The 20,589-nt window shown below is 44.2% G+C and overlaps 1 protein-coding gene across 2 annotated transcripts in view; it reads left to right on the forward strand.

Annotated features, from left to right (window-relative positions):
* Window positions 1-20,589, forward strand: part of LOC131047033 (uncharacterized) — a 366,423-nt gene that overhangs the window by 45,571 nt on the left and 300,263 nt on the right. For both annotated transcript variants that reach the window (XR_009358409.1, XM_057980827.2), the window contains exon 6: window positions 3,807-3,869. Coding sequence is in view for 1 of the 2 variants with exons in the window: in XM_057980827.2 (XP_057836810.1) it covers window positions 3,807-3,869 (63 nt within the window). In the remaining variant the exon portion in view is untranslated. The remainder of the gene's footprint in view (window positions 1-3,806; window positions 3,870-20,589) is intronic.

A 20,589-nucleotide genomic window follows, 5' to 3' on the forward strand; every position in this document is an offset into this window, starting at 1 on the left:
ATGAATAACAATGGTGTCATCCTCTATCTGATTTATATAAGTAATCTCCTATCATAGTGCTTTCCATTGTCTCATACCTCAAGGATGCAATTGATGATTTGCTGTGGAGAACAGTCATAATTTGGAACACCACACATCCTAGTTTATTGCTTAGTCTTTCTATCTCTTTTAAAAGTTAAAATGGAAAATAAGAAACTAAATGAAATTGCATTGGAACCAAGAAGCTGGGATTCTTAAGTTTTAGTTGATGAAAAAAGTTCAGTGTATTTCCACATCTGCAAGAACTATTGAATTAAAATACATTATACCAAAAATATATAAATCATTCAACTTTTACAATCATATTCAAACTCTACTCTTGGACTTTTACTACTGGAAGTAAAATGCTTAGTTTTATTGGAAGGGGAATTCACTTAAGACTATCAGAAGCAATTAGAGGATACCAGAAACCAATTTTATATGGTAGAAGATTTGTGAATGACCGCAGTTAGAGACTTCAGAATTCCATCTCAACAGATTGCTCAGGTGACAAATGTAGATAGATTTATTATGGACAATGTTAAATGGTTACTGAATATTAGTTTTATTTCTTAAATTTTTTTTTTGATTGTACTGGTTGTTTGTTGGAGGCAAGAAGTGGCCTAAGAAATCCCATTTTCTTGGGAAACAGGTTCTAGAATGTGGCAATCCATGGCCATTCATTTTCTGGAAACACATGGACCACCACTACTCTTCAAGTAGGCCCTTCCATCAATTCTGGCCCCAGAACATCTGTTGGTGCTGATTACACCTTAGATTAATATTGGAAGGTACATTTAAGATGAATCTATGGTGCCTAGGGAACTATATATTCATTATGGAAGTTGGAGCAGTAGGGGTAGAACGAGTTGCAGGTGGATTGTGGTATTGTTCTTGTTTACCCTTTAATGTTGCTAACAAATGATGTGTAAAACAGTAAAAGCTAGGATGGGTATTCCATAATTTAGAAATCAAATTAGACTTAATTTGGGACAACAAAACTGGAATTCTCCTAAGCACAATCAAACTTGTAGTTTGTCTGCCTATGTGCTTTGAATCTCTTCAAAAATATTTGGAGCATTTCTCAGTGTTACAGCTCGTGTTATGACTGTCAATGTAACAAAGAAATAAAGGTTGCAGATTTGAGTTATAATTGATTGTGTAAGAGTTTTTGCAATCTCTGTAGTAAGTCTACTGGCTAGCGATCAATTGTAACAAGCTAAACTGGAGTTGAGATTTCTCACACTTTTGGTGAATTTTACTCAGGAGGGCTTTCTCTACATTAATTCTTTTTGTCTCCTTTTTGTGGCACTGTCCCTGTTTTTTATTTTCATGTTATGTATTCATTCGAATTAAAGAATCTCAGTTATTTATTTTCTTTCATAGTTTGCTCTCTTCAAAATCCCTAATTGGTGAATTGGTTTGGAATATCAGTTTATAAAACATAGGCAGTGTAACCAAGAAGTTTCCCTTGTCACTGTGAATATACACTTATTTGGATTTAGTACTAATTGAGCTACTATACATGGCTGCATGCACCCCTTCAAGGCCTTTAGGTGTGTTTCTTAGTTATTGTAGATTGACCAATCATCTAGGAAATGTTTAGAATTACCTGAGGCTGTCTTATCAAAGATGTGTAGGGTGATTCGCTAGAATGTAGCTGAAGCATTAGATAGTCCAAACAGCACTCAGTTATAAACATAGACTCCATCTTCTGCTATAAAAGTGGTCTTCATCTTGTCTTTGTTGCCTATGCCTATTTGGTTGTATCCAGAGAATCCATCTATTGATGCATAAATTTCATGTTTTGTTTCTTTTTTAAGGAGGAAATTTGTGAATGGAATATAAAGTGGGTCCTTGATTTGACTGAGTTTAGACAATGAAAACCTGCACCTATTCTTATTTGTTTTGACCGTATAGAGAAATGACTATGGGAGATGCCCAATCATTTGCCTCCACTCTTAAGATAACCCCTGCATGGAGCAGGTTTTCAATTTCTTCCAGGACTTTGGCTGTGTACTTTTGGTTCATTGTATATGGTCTTCTTCATTCTAGTCATGGCCTTGGTACCAAACAAATCTTATGAACACATGATTCAGGTGGGACTCCTTTCTAGTCATTGTAGATCCGTGCAAAAACATCCTTGTAGTCCATGAATATCCTGAGTGCTGATGTTTTTGGTATGGGATTCCAATCATTGCCGACCAAGATCATTGATAAACTTCCATCAGATCCTGGATTTACCCTCATAGTACTGGGTTCTTGCTATTTCATGCTTGCTTTACCTCCAAAGTGATGGTTTGATCTATCATTCAGCTTTGCATCATTTATGTTATGTTCTATAAAATCAAGAGAGAATGCTGAGGTTGATTGTATAGAGGGGTCCAATCCTACTCTCTTTTGCTTGTTGTCATCTCCTTTTACTTTTCTTTATTAATCCCATTATTTCAATAAGTTGCCAATTAGGCTGGAATATTTAATAGTCTTTCCATTTGCCAATGGAATGGACGGCTGAGGGAATGTGTTTTATCTTTAGAACATGGAGGTAGCTACAAGATTCAATTGGCATTTGGATTATTGGGCCTTCATCACTTTTCTTTGGCCATTCTTCCTCAAAATCTAAAATTGATGAATTTGCTTCTTCACTTGCTGCCTGATTTATCATAACAATTATATTACCTGTCCTTATTTTCAATGGGGGGTATTTTTTTTTCCCAATTATGGTTGACTTTGACCGCTACCAACCACCCTTTACCCAACAATGCACTGTGCACCTTTTTTATGCAGTGAGATGATTATGAAGGTTATTAAGAATGGTTGAGTATCCAATTATGGTCTTTTGTGCTGTTAGAACTCCAACTACCTTTATCCCTTGCTGGGCCAGTCCTACCAGCTGAACAGTTGGAGGCCAAATGTTAGGCTTGCCCAAGCTTTGCTTAGTGTTTTCTGGAAGCACATTCACAGCAGATATGTGATTGATAATTAGTTTTCCAATGTCTCATATCATGTCATCTTCAGCAGGTGAATATATGTTTGTCAGCAGCACACATATAAATTCAGGAAAGAGCAGAAGGTGGAGCAAAACAGTAGCAAAACCCTGTTAAAGAGAACAAGAAAAGTCTATAAGTCCTCCCCATTTTCCCTTTGCCAGATGTTGCAAATCTTTATATATTCAATAAATCCTTACCGTTTAATTAATTCAAACAATTTTCCAGTTGTCACAACTAAATATATTGGGTTTAATGTCAATTTATTGATGATACATTGTTATTTCACAACAGACTATATAATATTAACATTTATATTTGCTTCTAAAGTTGTCTGTTACTGGCTATAATTGAATAGCTACAAGTGGCAGTTTGCAGCTATTGTCTTGAATTTGGGATAGTAGGTGTTGCAAGGTAGACCTCTAGAGAAAACAAACTAAGGTCGCAAAATTGGCAATCAGACCTACAAATACATTTTTTTTCTTTGAAAAATTGAGATATGGAAATCAATCTTGAGAGTTACAAAAAATTGATTGTTGGTAATTTTTCTTTTTTTTTCTAAATATTCATTGAACTACAGGAACCTTCATTTTATTAGAAATATCTCAAGAGATAGTTATGCACGCAAATAAAAGCCTGAGCTGTACAGTGAACAAGAATTATTGTAACTAAGAGTATTCTTTTCATTTTACTGTCATTATAACTCTTACAGTCTACTTGAAATTTGTGAGTGTAAACTTTTTTTATTGTATTAAAGAATACTACTTTTGCTTCTCTAAATAGAATATCTGTGACTGACAGTATAATGCATCAATGGAGCTTAACAACCACAAGTTTGTAACAATTCCAAACTTCCTTGCACAGGTATTTTAGTTAACACTTTCCATCCTATGATTAGGTCGATAACTTCAGGACTATGCAATTTTGAATTTTCCAATGCCCTTCCATTTTCATTTCTATCTTTGTACAGCTCTCTATATGGAGTTTATGGCTTCTTTTGACTGGTCTTTCTCTAAATGAAGTGTTAAACATGTATCAACATTGTGTTTATATGTTATTGAATATTCCATAGACTTATGTCACTACGAGAGTCATGGTAGTCTTCCATGTTCTTATAAATTGGATTCTTTTCAAATGCATCCTCAATGATTTCTCCAGATCAAGTTTGTTGATCAAGAATAGAAATCTATCTTTGATTATAACACTGACAGGTAACAAATTTTAATGTTATTAAAGTTCGCTTCATGCCTATTAAGAATTAGTTGTCTAACCTAGAGCATAAGAGTAATTAGACATGGGGTGGCATCAACAAGGCATCATAGGCAAGTTTCTTATTGACATATATCACACATCTTATTGATTTTTTTCTTGCATGCTTACAGTGTTAGAAACCATAACTTAGATATGAATGCTGTTATCGTCCTTTGTGGAACTCATCATGCCTGCTAGCACACTTTATGCATCCACCTCACAATTTACAGTCCAAGCAAGAGAGTTTCCTAGCAATTCGTACTACATAAGCTTCATGAAGTGTATGATTTTATTTGCTGTGTTGGCTTAAGCTAGTTGTTTAAAACATTACACCAACTTAGGAAATTGAAACTGGTTAGAGATCATGCGACACAATTAAATGTCCCTTACTCCCACATTTTGAGTTTTACAGGCATTTGAAAAGTTTTCATTGAGGAATGCAATTCAACATTTAATAACATACCATTGTAGGAAATACACCAGCACAAATATGATCTTCAAAATACAAGTAATGAGTAACAATTGAGCTTTGCATATTTCATTCAGTAAATTCTGGATATTTTTCTTTACACAAATTCAAATAGAAATAACATTGTTCAGCTGCTAACCTTACAACGGCAATATGTAGGTGTGAACCTTGGTCTGAGTGGTAGATTGGAAGTATATCAGGTCTGATTTATGTATTGCTGTGATGTTCAAACTTTGTCTAATGGAACCTGTAACCTATTTATAGTAATTCCACTTCATGATATTGGCTGTCCCAAACCTGCAATGGCTTTTTACTTCCCCACGTCCTGCTCTGCACTGCTCCCAGCATGGTGCAGCTCCCTTGAAATCACTAGCGAGGGCTGCGATTGGAAATAGGGTTTTGAAATACTCCCTAGCTTAAGCTGACTCCGCTCTTTGGACTCCCACACCTCCCCAATGTCTACCAACACCTCTTTAAAACTCCAGTGCTATCTCTATGAGAACTGCAACTGTAATAAATGGCTATAAATTGTGATAAAATCTATCAATTCAACACTTCAACATTTATGGCGTCTCCTTTCTAAAATAGGAATATAATATAAAATGGCCAATAAAAAAGATTTAACCTTTCCTTACAAATTTGTATTTGCTTGCAAAACCTATACAAATTTGTTGTTTGTAGAATCTCACACTCTTGGAAAATATGAAATTTAGCACAAATTCTCCTTCAAGCATTTAGCTTCGATGTGAATCCTATGTGAATTCACCTGCATTGGCTAGGAAGAAATTCCTTCTTTGAAACCAATAACCCTTAGGGTTTTCAGTCTAGGTTTTGAGATGAACAAAATTATCCAATCTTCACAATGAGAAATAAAAATGACCAAAGATGTGAAATTTCATTTTACAATTCCTTTTTATATCCTTCTTGAACATTTGATAAGCTTTTTACTTTATTTCTCATAAAGTAACCCCCTTTAATTTTAAATCACTTAGGCTCTTGAATTTTATCTTCAAATTAAATGGTCACTTTAAATAAAAATGATTAATTAAAGCAAAGTTGCTTGTTAAATAAGAGTGTATGACAACTTAAATTTAATTAATTAAAACAATCCCTCTCCAAATCCCTGAATTAGCCGACAAGAATAAAAGAGGCTAAGGGGTTCTCTTTGAAAACCTATGAGCCCTTCTTGAAAATTGCTTGTCCTCAAGTAATTGCAGATTTGGATGCGGAAGAATTTGCTCCCCTTCGCAAGTGGCATTGTTTGGAGGCAAATCCTTCCAATGAACTAGATACTCTAAAATGCTTCATTTCTTTAGTTTCTTCTCCTGTAAATCGATGATAGGTTTTGGAATTAGGATCAATTTTCCTTCCTCATCTAACGGTGGTAACTCTAAAGAAGAAATAATGTGTTGTCCGAGTGTCTTCTTGAGACACGAAACATGAAACACATTGTGAATTCTGCTATGCTCAGGTAGTTCAAGTTCATAAGCAACTTGTCCAATCCGCTTTATGATCTTTTAAGGCCTTTAAAATTGTGGTTTCAACTTCTTCACTCTTGTTAAGTGATGATTGCTGGTAAGGCTGCAACCATAAGAAAACCAAGTCACCTACCTCAAATGACCTCTATTTTCTATGCCTATCAACATACATCTTTTGCTGATTTTGAGCCTGTTGGATGTTCTCCTTCGAAGCTTTCATAATGTCCTGGTTTTCCCGAATCCAATCGATCTCTGCTGTCGACAATGACCAAATCAACAAAGGATGTGGCATCATATCCATATAAAGATTTGGAAGGAGTCATACCAATAGACATTTGATAACTAGTGTTGTACCAATTATTCCCTAAATTCAACCTTATGACCCACGCCTTCCGGTGTCCTGCTACATAGTTCCTTTTTCTTTCAACCCACTTATTCACTATTTTTTTTTGTCCATTTGTTTGTGGGTGACAGTTGGTGCTTGATGTCAATTCAGTACTTGTCAATCTGAACAACTCCTGCCAAAACACATTGAGGAACTTGATACATGATCATTGACAATGTTTTAAGGCAATGCAAATCTGCCCGGTCCCATCCTTTTTTTGACCAAAACTACTAACGAAGGAAGGGGACTGAAACTTGGTCTAATGTGCCCATATCCAACAACGCTTTGATGGTCTTTTCAATATCCTCCTTATGTCTTTTTGGATGACGATAGGGAGTGGTGATCACAGGCTTGGATCTTTCCTCAAGTTGAATAACATGCTCAAAACCTCTCTTTGGTGGCCTACTTGGAGGAATTTCACTGAATACCATAGCATGCTTATCCAACAAGAACTGAATATCCACATGATATGCTTTCTTCCCATCTGAAGTGTCCTTTGTGGAAATAAAACATTGGACTGCCCAACCTACATCTCCATGCCAAAAAATACTCTCCATCTTCATGCAGTAACAATCCTGGGCATTCCATTGGAGTATATGCAGAATATCTCATTGTTATTAGAACACATCTCAGATTTGATGCATGCTATCATTGGCGAACACAACATGGCAGCTTGAAAATAGTCTATATCTGTATAAATATGCAAAATCTTTGATTGTCAAATAAATTATTCAACAATCATGAGCAAACGGTAGAAATGTAAACACAAGACAAAAAGAGAAATGTACAGATCGGAAAGCTTGTGCAGAAAGAATCACAGTATTGATATCAACATGACCTAGATTATGGCTTCAAAAGTCGTGGTAAAACTATATTAAATACTCAACTAGGACAGCTTGAGCACTCAAGCAAGAGTCTATTCAAAGGGTTAGAAGCTACTGCTATCACAAAAGCTTGCACCCTTGCTGAGCTATCAACTCAACAACCTTGTGAAACATGGAAACAACCCCAAAGTGTGGGACCTTAGGCAAGGGGGTTGAATCTCCAGAGAAGGCCGACTTCCTTCTCTATCGAGGTGCAGGTGTTGAACCAACTCAACACTTCAAAACTAACTCCTAAACCTATCCTAACAAGTTGCAGAGGAAAAGAGAAGAGAGAAATTGCTTGAAACAAAGGGAGGTGATGCACCAAGAAGAGATTGTTCCCCTCCCTACCGAAATGACACACGTAATTAACTGAAACACCCGGAAGATGCACAACTTTCAGTTGTATGAGTGACCCCAATGCATATATGAAGGTTAGAATTCACTGAATACCAAGAGGGGAGAAGGATTCCCACAAGTCACACTCAGAAAACTAGTTAACACAACATATATGAAGAGAAGAAACCACGAGACATACACTTGTGATGGAGGTAAGAAATCATACACAGCATACATAAGTTGAAAAGAGGCAAGAATGGTGATTTTCAATCAATCATAAGGCCGAAAGCCAATCTTACAATTCCAGAAATGCAAAAATTTACAAGTCTTCAAGAGAAGAGAAGAGCATAAGACAACTCAAGGCAGCAGGGAGAGAACCCTTTACAATGAGACTTAACAGCCTTATATAGAAAAATGGGTTACAATGGTGATCATGACCCCTGCATGTCAGTCTGTAAGTGCAGGGAAGTGCATGCACTTGGCTTGTACATGCAAGCAACCTAGCCATACCTCCAAAGGCAATCTTGAGGAAGGTGGGTTGACAACTTGGCCGTAAGTACAACAAGATTCATCTACGAGCAAATTATTACGCGGTATGGGATTCCTATGCAGTTGACAAGCGACAGAGGCAGACATTTTGTGAACCACGTGATTAAACTCCTTACTACAAAATTCAAGATTTTACATTCTCTATCTAGCCCCTATTACCTGCGAGCCAATGGGCAGGCCGAGGCTACCAACAAGATTATTGTGAGCGTGATATACAAGTCGTGCGGTGTCGAGGGAGAAGACTGGGAAGAAAAGTTACCTTCGGTCTTGTGGGCCTACCGTAGAACCTACAAGGCGACCACAGGCTAGACTCCGTTCCAACTCATGTACGGGCAAGAAGTTGTGGTGCCAGCGGAATTCATGGTGCCAAGCCTTCGCATTGCAGTAGAGAACAAACTCGAGGATATGGAGAGCTTGAGGGAGAGAGTGTATGCTTTAAACAAGTTGGACGAAAAAAGAATGATGGCACAATGGGCTACAGAGGCAGCCTAGCAAAGACGGTGTTTACCCTCTCGGGTGAATAACTTAAGACATAAAGGGCATAATGCAGAATAATGCCGTAAATATCAGACAAAGTGTATCAGATGTTCTATTCCTCAATAAGTGTCTTTTACAAGTTACATTCCGGAGTATAAAAGGGTACCGAGGGGGTGCTAGCGCCAACCGTCGCACCGCAACTTCCACCCCTCGGTTGCCAACTAACCAAAACAATTACACACAATTAACTAATGTTATTCCCGTGTACAATAATGCCGCCAACATCATCCCCCCCAAAAAGAAAAGTCGTCTCCAGGCGACTTACAAAAATGGAGATAATGCAACCTATACAAGATATCTGAAAGACTAGGGAGGGGGCTGAGAAAGCGTCCCTGAAGGAGAAGTGTGAGATGGCGGTGTTTGGGTCGCCAAGCGGGCACGAAGCTCATACACCTGCTGAGTGCGTGCAGCCACATCCCGTTCCGCTACGAGGACCTTCTCTAGAGCTGTCTTCACCATGTGTGCTGCCTCCAGTAACTCCTTCTCTTTTGTATCCACTGCCTCCGTCGCGCAGGCCAACCGTGTTTGCTCTGCTGCCAGGCGGGTCTCTACCTCGGCCTTCGCTGTCCGGATCTCAGCCGTCTCTGTGCGGGCCACCTCTAGCTGTGCCAACAACTGCGCCCTCTCGGCTGCCCATGAGGCCTGCTGACTGGCCACCTCTCCCTCCAACGCTACTCGGGAAGCCTCCCTGACTGCAGACTCCTGCTGTGTACGCCTCAATGTATAATAGGCATCCCGGTAGACCTGCTCGATCTCACTGACAACTGTCGTCACTCGACTTTCCACAACGGGTTGACGCAGCCTCCAAGCCTGGAGCATCTCCTCTGTCTCCGTAGTCGGCCACCCCTGAGACTCAAAGCAGGTAGCAAAGGCTGTCGGGCAGCCCACCCGCATAAACTATAGGACCTGCTCGAGCTCCACCACCACCTGCTGCAATGCTTGCGTCTGGGCAGCGGCCACCACCCACCTACCCCTCGTTACCATATCAGCCATGTCAGCGAGATAGGTCTCAACATCCTCCCCCGTCTGTGCCGAAGACTGGGAAATCCCTGGTGGAACGGTCACCACTGTATCCTGCTGTGAAGGTACCGCCTCCGCCACCGAAGGTGTACCATCTCCTGGTGCCTGCCCAGAGGCGACCTCCCCTGCCTCGTGCCCAACTGTGAGTCCATGTGCCTCCCCTGACGAGTCGTCCAAGTGGACTACCTCCGCTCCAGTCTCTTGACACGGTGAAAATACAACAGCTCCCTCCGGCTGTGCCAGTGTCATCTGAAACCGTTGTGTGAGCCAGCTCTGCATAGCCTCGAGGTCAGCACGCATCTCCATGACCTGTGGATGGTTCGCTGTCGTCGGCTCCTCCAACAACGAAGCCGAAACAGTCACCACAGCGTCACTACCCACGACCTCCAACCGCACGTGAGGCTCGGTATCCTCCATCTTCGTCGGCCCCTGCTCGACCACTACCCGGTGCGGTGACTCCTCCATCCCTGACTCTGCCATGTCCTCGGTAAGTGCCGCTATGGTTGGGCCCGACGGTGCTCCCTGGTGCTCGTGTTGGAGGGGACCAAGTGTAACAGGCGTATGGCTCTGCCCGAAGGCCGGAATACAAGTGCCGCCTACTTCAGATGCTGGCACAGTCGTGCCCATCGGTAACAGAGGTGGGGCAAACCGGACTCGTACAGGCTCCTCCGTTGCCTGACTACTATCGTCCTCCTCATCATCCTCCTCTGACTCCTCCATGCTGTTGGATTCCCTCCCGCTGTCAGGCTCCCTTGAGGCCGAGGCCCTATCCACCGCCCGTTTCCGCTTCGCGGAAGAGTGGCCAATGTCCAAGTGCCTCCAATACATTATTGGAGGCTCTCCCGCTGTCAACGGTCCCTGTGGCCGTACCTCCAACTCGTCCTCCGGCACTACTTCCCGCGTGGCCTCCAGGAATAACCCTATAGCGTAATGAGGCATATAGAACATGCGATGCTGGAGCGTCAGAAATTCATACATACGCTCTGCCAGTAATGCTGCCCAGTCATATACGATGCCATTCATCAGCCCATTCTTCAGCATAATCTGAGGGAGGGCAATGTCTGACGCCCTACCCGACCTCGTCAATCTGCTCTTGATAACATCCATGATGCATCTCCAGTGGCCCTCCACAACAAAAGTCTTACAGATTCCGCGACTCTTCGTGGCTCTAGCCACGCTGTCCAACTTCGCTGTGGTCAAATTCCGGGAGACTAATTTAATCCACCGCTCCTTCTCCTCCTATGTCATCTTCCTGGCCTTCAAGTCTATTTTCTTGCCTTGGCTGCCCGGAATGCCGAATACCCTCGTGAAATCCCTTGCTTTGAAGGATATGGTGACATCCCTCCGGAGGTATTCAAACGTGCTGGTGCATCTATGCCTGTCGAAGGTGTCCACCATGAAGCGTAGGGCACCCTCGTACTCCCGGATAGGGAACACAGGCATCCGAATAGCCCACTCTACCTGTGCCTTCCGGAGGTTTTGCTTTACTAGGTCATTATCGGGGGTATCCTGCCACCATTTGCGGCATTCCAATCCATTCAGGCCCTCGAAAGTAATCTTCTGTGGCGTCACTGTGTTTTTCGCACTTGTGGCAACCTGTGGTGTTTTCTGTTTTTGTTTTTGCCGAGCGCTGACATCCATGGTGCCGCCTGCAACACGCACTCCTGAAGCTAAAATCCTGATATTGCTACCTCTATCCTTCTGGCTACTACTGGAAGAAGCGTGCAGCTGTTTCTTCCAACTCCTCTTCCCGGCTGAATCCATCGATCTCCCCGTAACTGATTTGCTTAGAAAAAATCCACCCTTCGTAACGGCCCTCTCTTTTTGGCTGCCGCCATGCTGCTGCTTGGTCTACCTGTGGCTCTTATTCTTCCCTCGGCTGCTGCGCGTAACCCTTATTTGGTCTACCTGTGGCTGCGTGGGATTGTGCGAAATTGGTCTGGCCGTGCGGTGCGTCCCTTTCCCTGGTGGTGATGTGCCTTCAACTGTGTGCGGGGTCTTCTCCTTTACCCTTCGCGCCTCGCGGTGTCCGGTGCTGTGCGGTGTGCGGTGTGGTGGCTTCTTCGTGCGGCGTGGTGACTTCCTCGTTCGGCGTGGTGGCTTCCTCCTATCCTCGGCGTTCCTTTTTTCCTTTGCGCAGCGTTTTTATCCTTGCGGCGGTGTCTTCGTGCGGCGTTCCTTTTTTCCCTTGCGCGACGTTTATCCTTTTTACGCGGCCTTCGGTGGCTCCCACCGCACGGTGGTGCCACCCTCAGTGGTTCCACCGCACGATGGTGCCACCGTCGGTGGTTCCACCGCACGGTGGCTCCACCGTCGGTGGTCCCACCGCACGATGGTGCCACCGTCGGTGGTTCCACCGCATGGTGGCTCCACCGTCGGTGGTCCCACCGCACGATGGTTCCACTGTCGGTGGTTTCACCGCACGGTGGTTCCATCGTGCGGTGATGCCACCTTCGGTGGGCCCACCGTACGGTGGCCACTTTCTCTTCCCCACCGTACGGTGACCCCTTTTTTTTTCTCTTTTTTTTTTTCGTTTTTAATATATATATATTTTTTCCAAATTTTCTTTTATATATTTTTTTTCAAGTTTTTCAATTTTTAGCAGCAGCTGACTGACTGGGGGGTCTCGGTTCCCTCCGTTCGTGATAGATCTTCAGTTTTGACCCGTTGACTGCGTTTGGTATCTCCTTCCCGTCCAACGTCCATAACTTTATCGCCCCGTTCGTATTGACCTCACGTATCCGAAAGGGCCCTAACCATCGGACTTTGAATTTCCCAGGCTTAATTTCGTTCTTCCTGTTGAATTTTAGCACCAGCTGTCCGGGAGTAAAATTCATTCGCCGGAGATGCTTGTCGTGCCACACCTTCCGTCTTTGCTGGGCTGTTTCTGTCGCCCACTGAGCTATCATCCTTCGCTCGTCCAATTTGTTCAATGCGTACAGCCTCTCCCTCAGGCTTTCCATGTCGCCAAGGCGATTATCGACGGCAATCCGCAGACTCGGTACCATGAATTCAACTGGCACCACGGCTTCTTGTCCATACATTAGCTGGAAAGGAGTCTGTCCAGTAGTTACTTTGTAGGTCGTTCGGTATGCCCAAAGTACTGACGGTAGGCGCTCCTCCCAGTCCTCCCTCCACTCCGCAAGACTTATATATCACCGACATTATTATTTTATTTGTGGCCTCCGCCTGGCCATTGGCACGTGGGTAGTACGGACTTGAAAATGAGTGAAAAATCTTGAAGTCTGATGTCAACCGGTGTATGACATGGTTCACGAAGTGGCCTCCCCGGTCACTGGTTAACTGAATAGGTATACCATATCGCGTAATGATTTGTTCATAAATAAACTTCGCTATGCTTACTGCCGAATTATCCTGGAGGGCCCTCGCCTCCACCCACTTGGTCAAGTATTCTGTCGCAACTATAATGTATCGGCACCGTCGTGTGCGACTGGCCTTAAGAGGACCCACAAAGTCGAGTCCCCATCGCTCAAAGAGTTCTTGTGCATGCGACGGGTTGAGGGGCATGAAGTCCCGCTTCAGAGGTTTGCCCGCCCGTTGGCAAGTGTCGCACCTCACGACCCACTCCCTGGCGTCGTGATATACCATTGGCCACCATAGTCCTGCGAGAAGCACCTTTCGGGCTGTGGTGTCTGGACCCATATGTCCACCTGCAGGCCCTTCGTGTGCCTCCCTTAGTACACTCGAGACTTCTTCCTCCATGACACAACGCCTTAATATCTGGTCCGGCCCCATCTTGTAAAGTAACCCGTTGATGAGCGAAAAAGTCCTGCTCCTTAATGCGAGCTTTCTTCGTTCCCCTGGAGGCATACCCTCCGGAAATCGGGACGTCGATAGGTACTCACCAATCTTTCTGTACCATGACGGGAGTACGACTATTTGGAACAAGTGTGCATCCGGAAAATCGTCATTTACTCCCTCTGGAGGTTCCCCTGACTTAATTCGCGACAACTGGTCGGCTATGACATGGCTTCGCCCTGGTCTCACCACAATTAGAAATGTGAACTCCTGTAGTAGCAATAGCCAACGACTTATCCTCCCCTAGATAATGGGCTTGTTCAGTAAATACATGAGTGCCTGGTGGTCTACATAAAATGTGAATGGTGTGGCCAGGAGGTAATGACGGAATTTCTGTACGGCATAGACCATACCGAGTGCTTCACGTTCTGTGGTACTGTAGTTCTTTTCCGCCTTCGAGAGCAACCTGCTGGCAAAATAAACGGGGTGGTCCAGCCCGTGTCCTCCTACTTGGGCTAATGTAGCCCCGATGGCATAGTTCGAGGCATCCACGTGAACGTGGAATTCCTTATCCCAATTCGGGTATGCCAATATGGGCGCTTCCATCAACCTTGTCTTCAGCTCTCCGAAGGCCTTGCTCTGTGGTTCTGCCCAAATGTATGGTTCCCCTTTCCTTGTCAACTTATCTAACGGGTGGGATATCTCAGCGAAGTTCTTGATGAACCTCCTATAGTACCCCACATGACCAAGGAAGGACTTTACCCCCGTGACGTCCGTCGGAGGTTCCATTTCTACTATTACCCGAATCTTGTCCGGGTCCGTTTTCAATCCTTCTTTACACACAATGTGTCCTAGCAATCTTCCCTATGGTACCATGAATCTACATTTCTTCGGGTTGAGGGCCAACCGTGCCCTCCGACACCTCTCCAGGCACTCCCCGAGGGTTTTTAAGTGGGTGCCCTGTTCGCTGTAAATCGACCAATCATCCAGGAATGCTTTGAAGTTCCCCACCGACATCTTGTCGAAGATGTGCAAGATGATGCGCTGAAAGGTGGCAGGCGCATTGCATAGACCGAAGGGCATTCGGTTGTATGCGTACACACCGTCCTCCACCATGAAGGTTGTTTTCAGCTTATCTTCCTCCGCGATGGATATCTGGTTGTAACCAGAGAACCCATCCATGATGGAATAGATTTCGTGTCCAGCTACTTCCTCCAAGATGCTGTCTGTGAAGGGTATGGGAAACGGGTCTTTAACGGTGACAGTGTTTAGGCACCGGAAATCTACACAGATCCGGATCTGATTGGCCTCTTTCTTGAGGGAAATCACAATGGGGGACACCCATTCGCTTGTTTGCACTCTGAAGATTATGCCCGCTTCCAACATCCGCTCAATTTCGTCGTTCACTTGTATAGCATAATTTTTGTTCATTCGGTACGGCCGCTTCCTCACTGGCTGGGCTCCTGGTACCAACGTTATTCGGTGCACACATAGCTCTGGGGGCACGCCCTTCAAGTCCTTGTAGGTCCATGCAAAGACATCCTTGTATTCAAGGAAAATTTTGAAGGCTGCGGCCTTCAACACTGGATTCCAATCATCTTCGACCAGGATGATCTTGGGGTCACTTGTCTCCCCGAGATTCATTTCCTTTAACGTGGCTTCCTGATACTTAATAGGTTCCCCCTTCAAGAATTGGTGTGCCGGCGCCTCATTCACTGCTGCCTCCCCTTCCTTATACTCGCCATATTCTGGGGGAAATATATCTGGTTCTTCTTCGATGCTCAATACGTTGCACGATGGTGTAAATAGTTCATAATCTCCCATTTGCCAATGGAAGAGGCCATTCAAGGAGTCCCCATCGTCCCCTGAGCATGCCTCCAGTTCTAACACCCCTTCATCACTGGGCTCCATTCGGCATCTATTTCCCCCCTCTGTTAAGTGGTGTCCCTCCGATTTCGAGTCAGAGGAAGAGGCTAACTCCTCGCTCACCATCTGCGTACGGAGGTCGATTACATACTTCCTCCCGACGTTTTCCAAAGAAAGGGTATTCCGCTTCCAGTTATGGTTCGCTTTTGCTGCAATGAGCCACCCCCGCCCCAGGATGGCGTCATATCCTTTCTGCTTTAAGGGGATTACCACAAAATCCAACACGAACGGTTGCGTGCCGACCATTACCTGCTGGCCCATGAGGGTACCAAGGGGTTTAATCCCATATTGGTCTGCCCCTAGTAGGTTGAACGTAGGGGGCCACAACGTAGGCTTTCCCAATTTTTTCCATGTCGCTTCTGGGAGTACATTTACTCCTGACCCTCCGTCCACAATAGTGTCTGTTAAGGTGGTCCCTAGTATACCCATTTCTACCACCGCCGGGTGGCGTCCGCTATTGACTACCAACAACATGGGGTCGACCGTGGGGCTCGCGACCTCCCTAAACGCGGGGTTGGTTGTGGGGCGCACGACCTCCTTCATTTTTACTTGTGGGGGTACAGAGTTTAAAATAGCCGTTTTTAGCTGCGGCATACTCTCCAGGAGGTCTTGAATTCTCACCGGTACCTCTACCTGCAAGATTTGCCGTAAGATTTCCTCTTCTCCCTTCGTCCGTGGACTTACTGTCTGGTGACTGTTCTGTCCTTGTGCGGCCATTTCTTTTGTGATCTCATCTCTGGCCTCCCGCACTCTCTCGGTCTCTGTGTGGGGATTTGGATAGGCAATCTTCTTAGCCTATGCCCTTGTGATTGCCAATACTTCTGCCTTCGTAGGTTCTATGTTTAGAAGGTGTACACCAGGCTTCGGGCAATTTGCGTCCTCGTGGTCGCCTGGCCCGCACCATCGGCAGAGGTGCTGAGTGTTGGCTTCCTTCGTACAATCGCGGGTGAAGTGTCCCCACTGATTGCAGGCCCTACATTGAATCATCGGCCGGCCCTTGGCATCGTACTAGATCCGGTTTTTGTTGTTGTTATTGTTATTGTTTCTTCCGCCGCCGCGTCTATTGTCTCGGTATCCTCCAGATGATGCCGTTGTGTTAGTCTGCTGGCCCGTACCCGCTGGTGCAGATGTTGTGGCCTGCTCTGTGAACAACACCTGGTTCGGGCTTCGGGTTTTCATATTGTATGGGCACTCCCTGGTGGAGTGTCCCATCATTTGGCAAATCTCACAGAATGCCTTCTTCGGGCAAGTACACTTTGTGTGTCCATCACTCCTGCAGTCTCTACACCACACTTCATTTTCTTCCGTCTTACTTGTACTCCCTTTCATGGCCTTGAATTCTCTCAGCATTCGCTCCATGTCCTTTTGGAGCGCGTGTACCTTTTTACCCGATTCGCTACTGCTACTGCTCTCTCCGTCAGAATCTTCATCATCGTCCGATGAATATCTATTACTTTTCTTCTTTCTTGATGTTTTGTACTCGCTTTCTAGATCCATTGCCCTGTTATAGGTGTCGTCATATGACATCGGGGGTACAATCTTCATTTTTTTTCGTAGGGAGGATTTCAATCCTTCCACGAACCATCATTTTTTTAAGCCTTCAGCCGGCTGGCTCTCCATTTTACCCAAGAGTTCTTTCAGCCTCCGACTGTATGCCCGTACTGTCTCCTTAGTACCTTGCTTGGTACTGTATATCTCTGTCACAATTTCGTTGTCATCACGAAGCAACCGGAACTCCTCCGTGAATTCCTTCTGTAGGGTAGCCCATGTGGCCACTTTTTGCTTATCTACATCGGAGTACCAATCTATGGCGACTCCTCGTAACGTGGCTGGGAACTGCTGTACCCAGTCATCGTGGTCTGTTACTCCGTTGGCAGACCAAATGGTCTCACATGTACGGCAGTGCCGTAAGGGGTCTTCCTTGTCGTCCCCTGTGAATTTTGGTAACTTTTGTTTGCTCGCCATCCCTTGTCGTCTTCCTGGAGGCGGTTGTGTCTGTGTCTGTGTCTGTGGCTGTGTCTGTGGCCCTGCGCTGCTACCTCCGGTAGTGTTGGTGGTGTGTCCTGGAGGTACGGTGTTTTGCCTGTCGCGTGTGGCACCTACACCCGTACTGTTGCCCTCCCCTTCGTTTTGACACGCTCCTACTCCCGCTTCCCGTTGGTGATCTTCACTCCGTGGCGTGAGGGATAAGTTCCTAAACTGATCCCGAGTCTCCTCGACTAGATTTCGCCGTAACCTTGTTTCTTCTAAAAATTCTTCGTGGCTCTGCGTCCTACGATGATCTGGCGACGCGTAGAAATTTTCGTCGGCCTCTGCACCTTCCGTGACACCTCCTTGGTTCCCCTCGGGCCCCCCTTCGGCAGGTCGTCCTTCGGCAAGTTGCCTCAGCCTCCGTCTTCGTTCTACTTGCTGCTCCAGAATCAAAGCCCTCTGCGCAGCCTCCCACTCATTCGTTTCCAGTTTTCTATTCCTATCTTTATTCAATAGGTTTGGCATTAATTGTCACACATCTCCATAACTCTCAATTCTTAAATCAAAACATATCTTTATTAATTCATCTGCTCAAGTACAACTCGTGTCAATGACACTTTTATTTGAAAATAAGAAGTTCACAGTTCAATTCCCTCCTGGCCTGGCGCCATCTCTCTCCGTGTCCCGTCGGCTGTTCTCCTCGTAGCGTTGCAGGATTTGTTGTCGTCGTTCCTCCTGGGCAATCTCCTCCAGGTGGGCCTGCTGTGCCAGCGATGCCTGTGCAAGCAGCCGGGGGAGGTGGTTCATTAACCGGTTTATTGCCGGGCTAACCTCCAGCGCTGTCCACACGGCACTTGGTGGGATTTCTGCCTCTGTCGCTTCTCGTCGAACGTATGTCTGAATGGCTACCTGGAGCAAAATCGAGAATTCTCGCGTTGCCGTGTCTTCTCCTGTGTACAGTTTTGTCCACGCGTCGTCGGCCTCCGGGTTTACCTCACCAACGGGTAGGCCCATTGTGTCTGTGCGCCATCCGTGTCTTCCCTTCCCGAGTTCGTCTAGGCAACGACGCCAAATGTTTGCCCTCTCGGGTGAATAACTTAAGACATAACACAGAATAATGCCGTAAATATCAGACAAAGTGTATCAGATGTTCTATTCCTCAATAAGTGTCTTTTACAAGTTACATTCCGGAGTATAAAAGGGTACTGAGGGGGTGCGAGCGCCAACCGTCGCACCGCAACTTCCACCCCTCGGTTGCCAACTAACCAAAACAATTACACACAATTAACTAATGTTATTCCCGTGTACAATAATGCCGCCAACAGACGGAAGGTCTGGCACGACAAGCATCTTCGGCGAATGAAGTTTACTCCTGGGCACTTAGTGTTGAAATTCAATGGGAGGAATGTCTTGACGTGTCTAAAGTCGCATTGCTGCAAACTCCATACAGCCAACGCAGAATAGAATAAACTTGCTGAGTATCCTATCCTCTCTTGAGATAAGGAAATCCCTAGTGCTATTTTCTACGTTTGATCAAAGGGGACAACCTCAAAGTTTCATTTGTCAGGTCTTGACTGCGGGATTACTCAGTGGTTTGATGTGTTCTTGCTGGAAACACAAGGGGGACTTATGGTGAAATAGGCAATTGCTGGATAAGTTCCTTGGAACTTTAATATTCTTGCTTATCAAATGGTTTAAGTTGGGTTGATACTATTTTCAATAGGACTGTGGATTCTCTTGGTAAAAAAAGGGGAAAAAGGAGGGATAGGGAGAGAGAGATACAAAAAATATAAATTTTAACTAAGAAAGCAGATTCAGTAAATAGACAGACACCTCCAAATAACTAAATTAAGCATTGCCAGCTATTTAAGCACAATACTTGCATCAATCTAGTGCGATCTTCAAAGGAAAATTGAATTTTCATGCTATCAAATACAACATCAGAATCTTGACATTCATTCTGTAATGGGCACCCCCCTGTTCGGCACTAAATTTATGTCCTTTTTACTTAGTGTAATTTTGTCAAACAGTTGGCTTGCAAGCTGACTGCTGGATTTTTTGGTTCTTGATTTGCAATAGGATAAATTGGATAAATTGATATTTATTGTAAAGCTTTCAAAGTTTATTCAATATAAAAACAACCAGACATATCAAATACCAAAAACAAGAAGATTAATGCTGATGGTATTTATTTAATTCCAACCCCAAGCATACAAATCAGATCTGAAGAATATTACAGACCATATGATAATAAACAAATTCAAACCTGAAGTCCACAAGTATAGAACCTGCTGAAAACATTGTTCACACACTGTAGCTGCACTATTCACGACACTGTTCACATTACTGTTCACGTTACTGTTCACGACACTGTTCACGGCACTGTTCACGCACTGCTCACAGCAACTCATATATCTTCACTATCACCTTTAATCTGCTCCAAAATCTTTTTAAATCTGCCCTGTGAAAATCTAATGAACCCAGTGTGTTTCCTAAATGAAAACACCATAAATTCCCCTGACTGTATCTCACAACAGCGAGAAGAATGTTGACCAAGAGGGATTTCGTCCTCCAAGCCCAACGAATCAGATTTCTCAAGAAATCCAACAACAAGATATTAAATCTTCTCCAAGCATACCCCAAAGAGAGCTCTCAACCTCAATTTATATCTTCTTCCTGGATGCAAACAGTTCATTTCCTAAATGTGGGATAATACATTTTAGAATAAAATATTATTTCCCACAATGTACACATTAAAGGGAACTTTTAATATTTTAAACATTACTTTATATTCCCAACCTTATAATATAACGATAAAGTTAAATATTTAATTTAACTTTACACTTTATCGTTAAATATTGAAACATTGTTGATAATCCCTTTAAATCATTGTCGCCTTCAAATATTTTTTACTGATAATTATGCCAACCAGGGAAACACTAGAAATTTCAAGTCACTGCTTGGAGACTAACTTACTATAAATAGTAAGTGTCTAGAAACCCTGTCAGAGCAGCACCGATTGGCCTGAAACTGAAAA

This window comes from Cryptomeria japonica, chromosome 7, assembly GCF_030272615.1.
Source record: "Cryptomeria japonica chromosome 7, Sugi_1.0, whole genome shotgun sequence".
In the NCBI taxonomy this organism is placed as follows: Eukaryota; Viridiplantae; Streptophyta; class Pinopsida; order Cupressales; family Cupressaceae; genus Cryptomeria; species Cryptomeria japonica.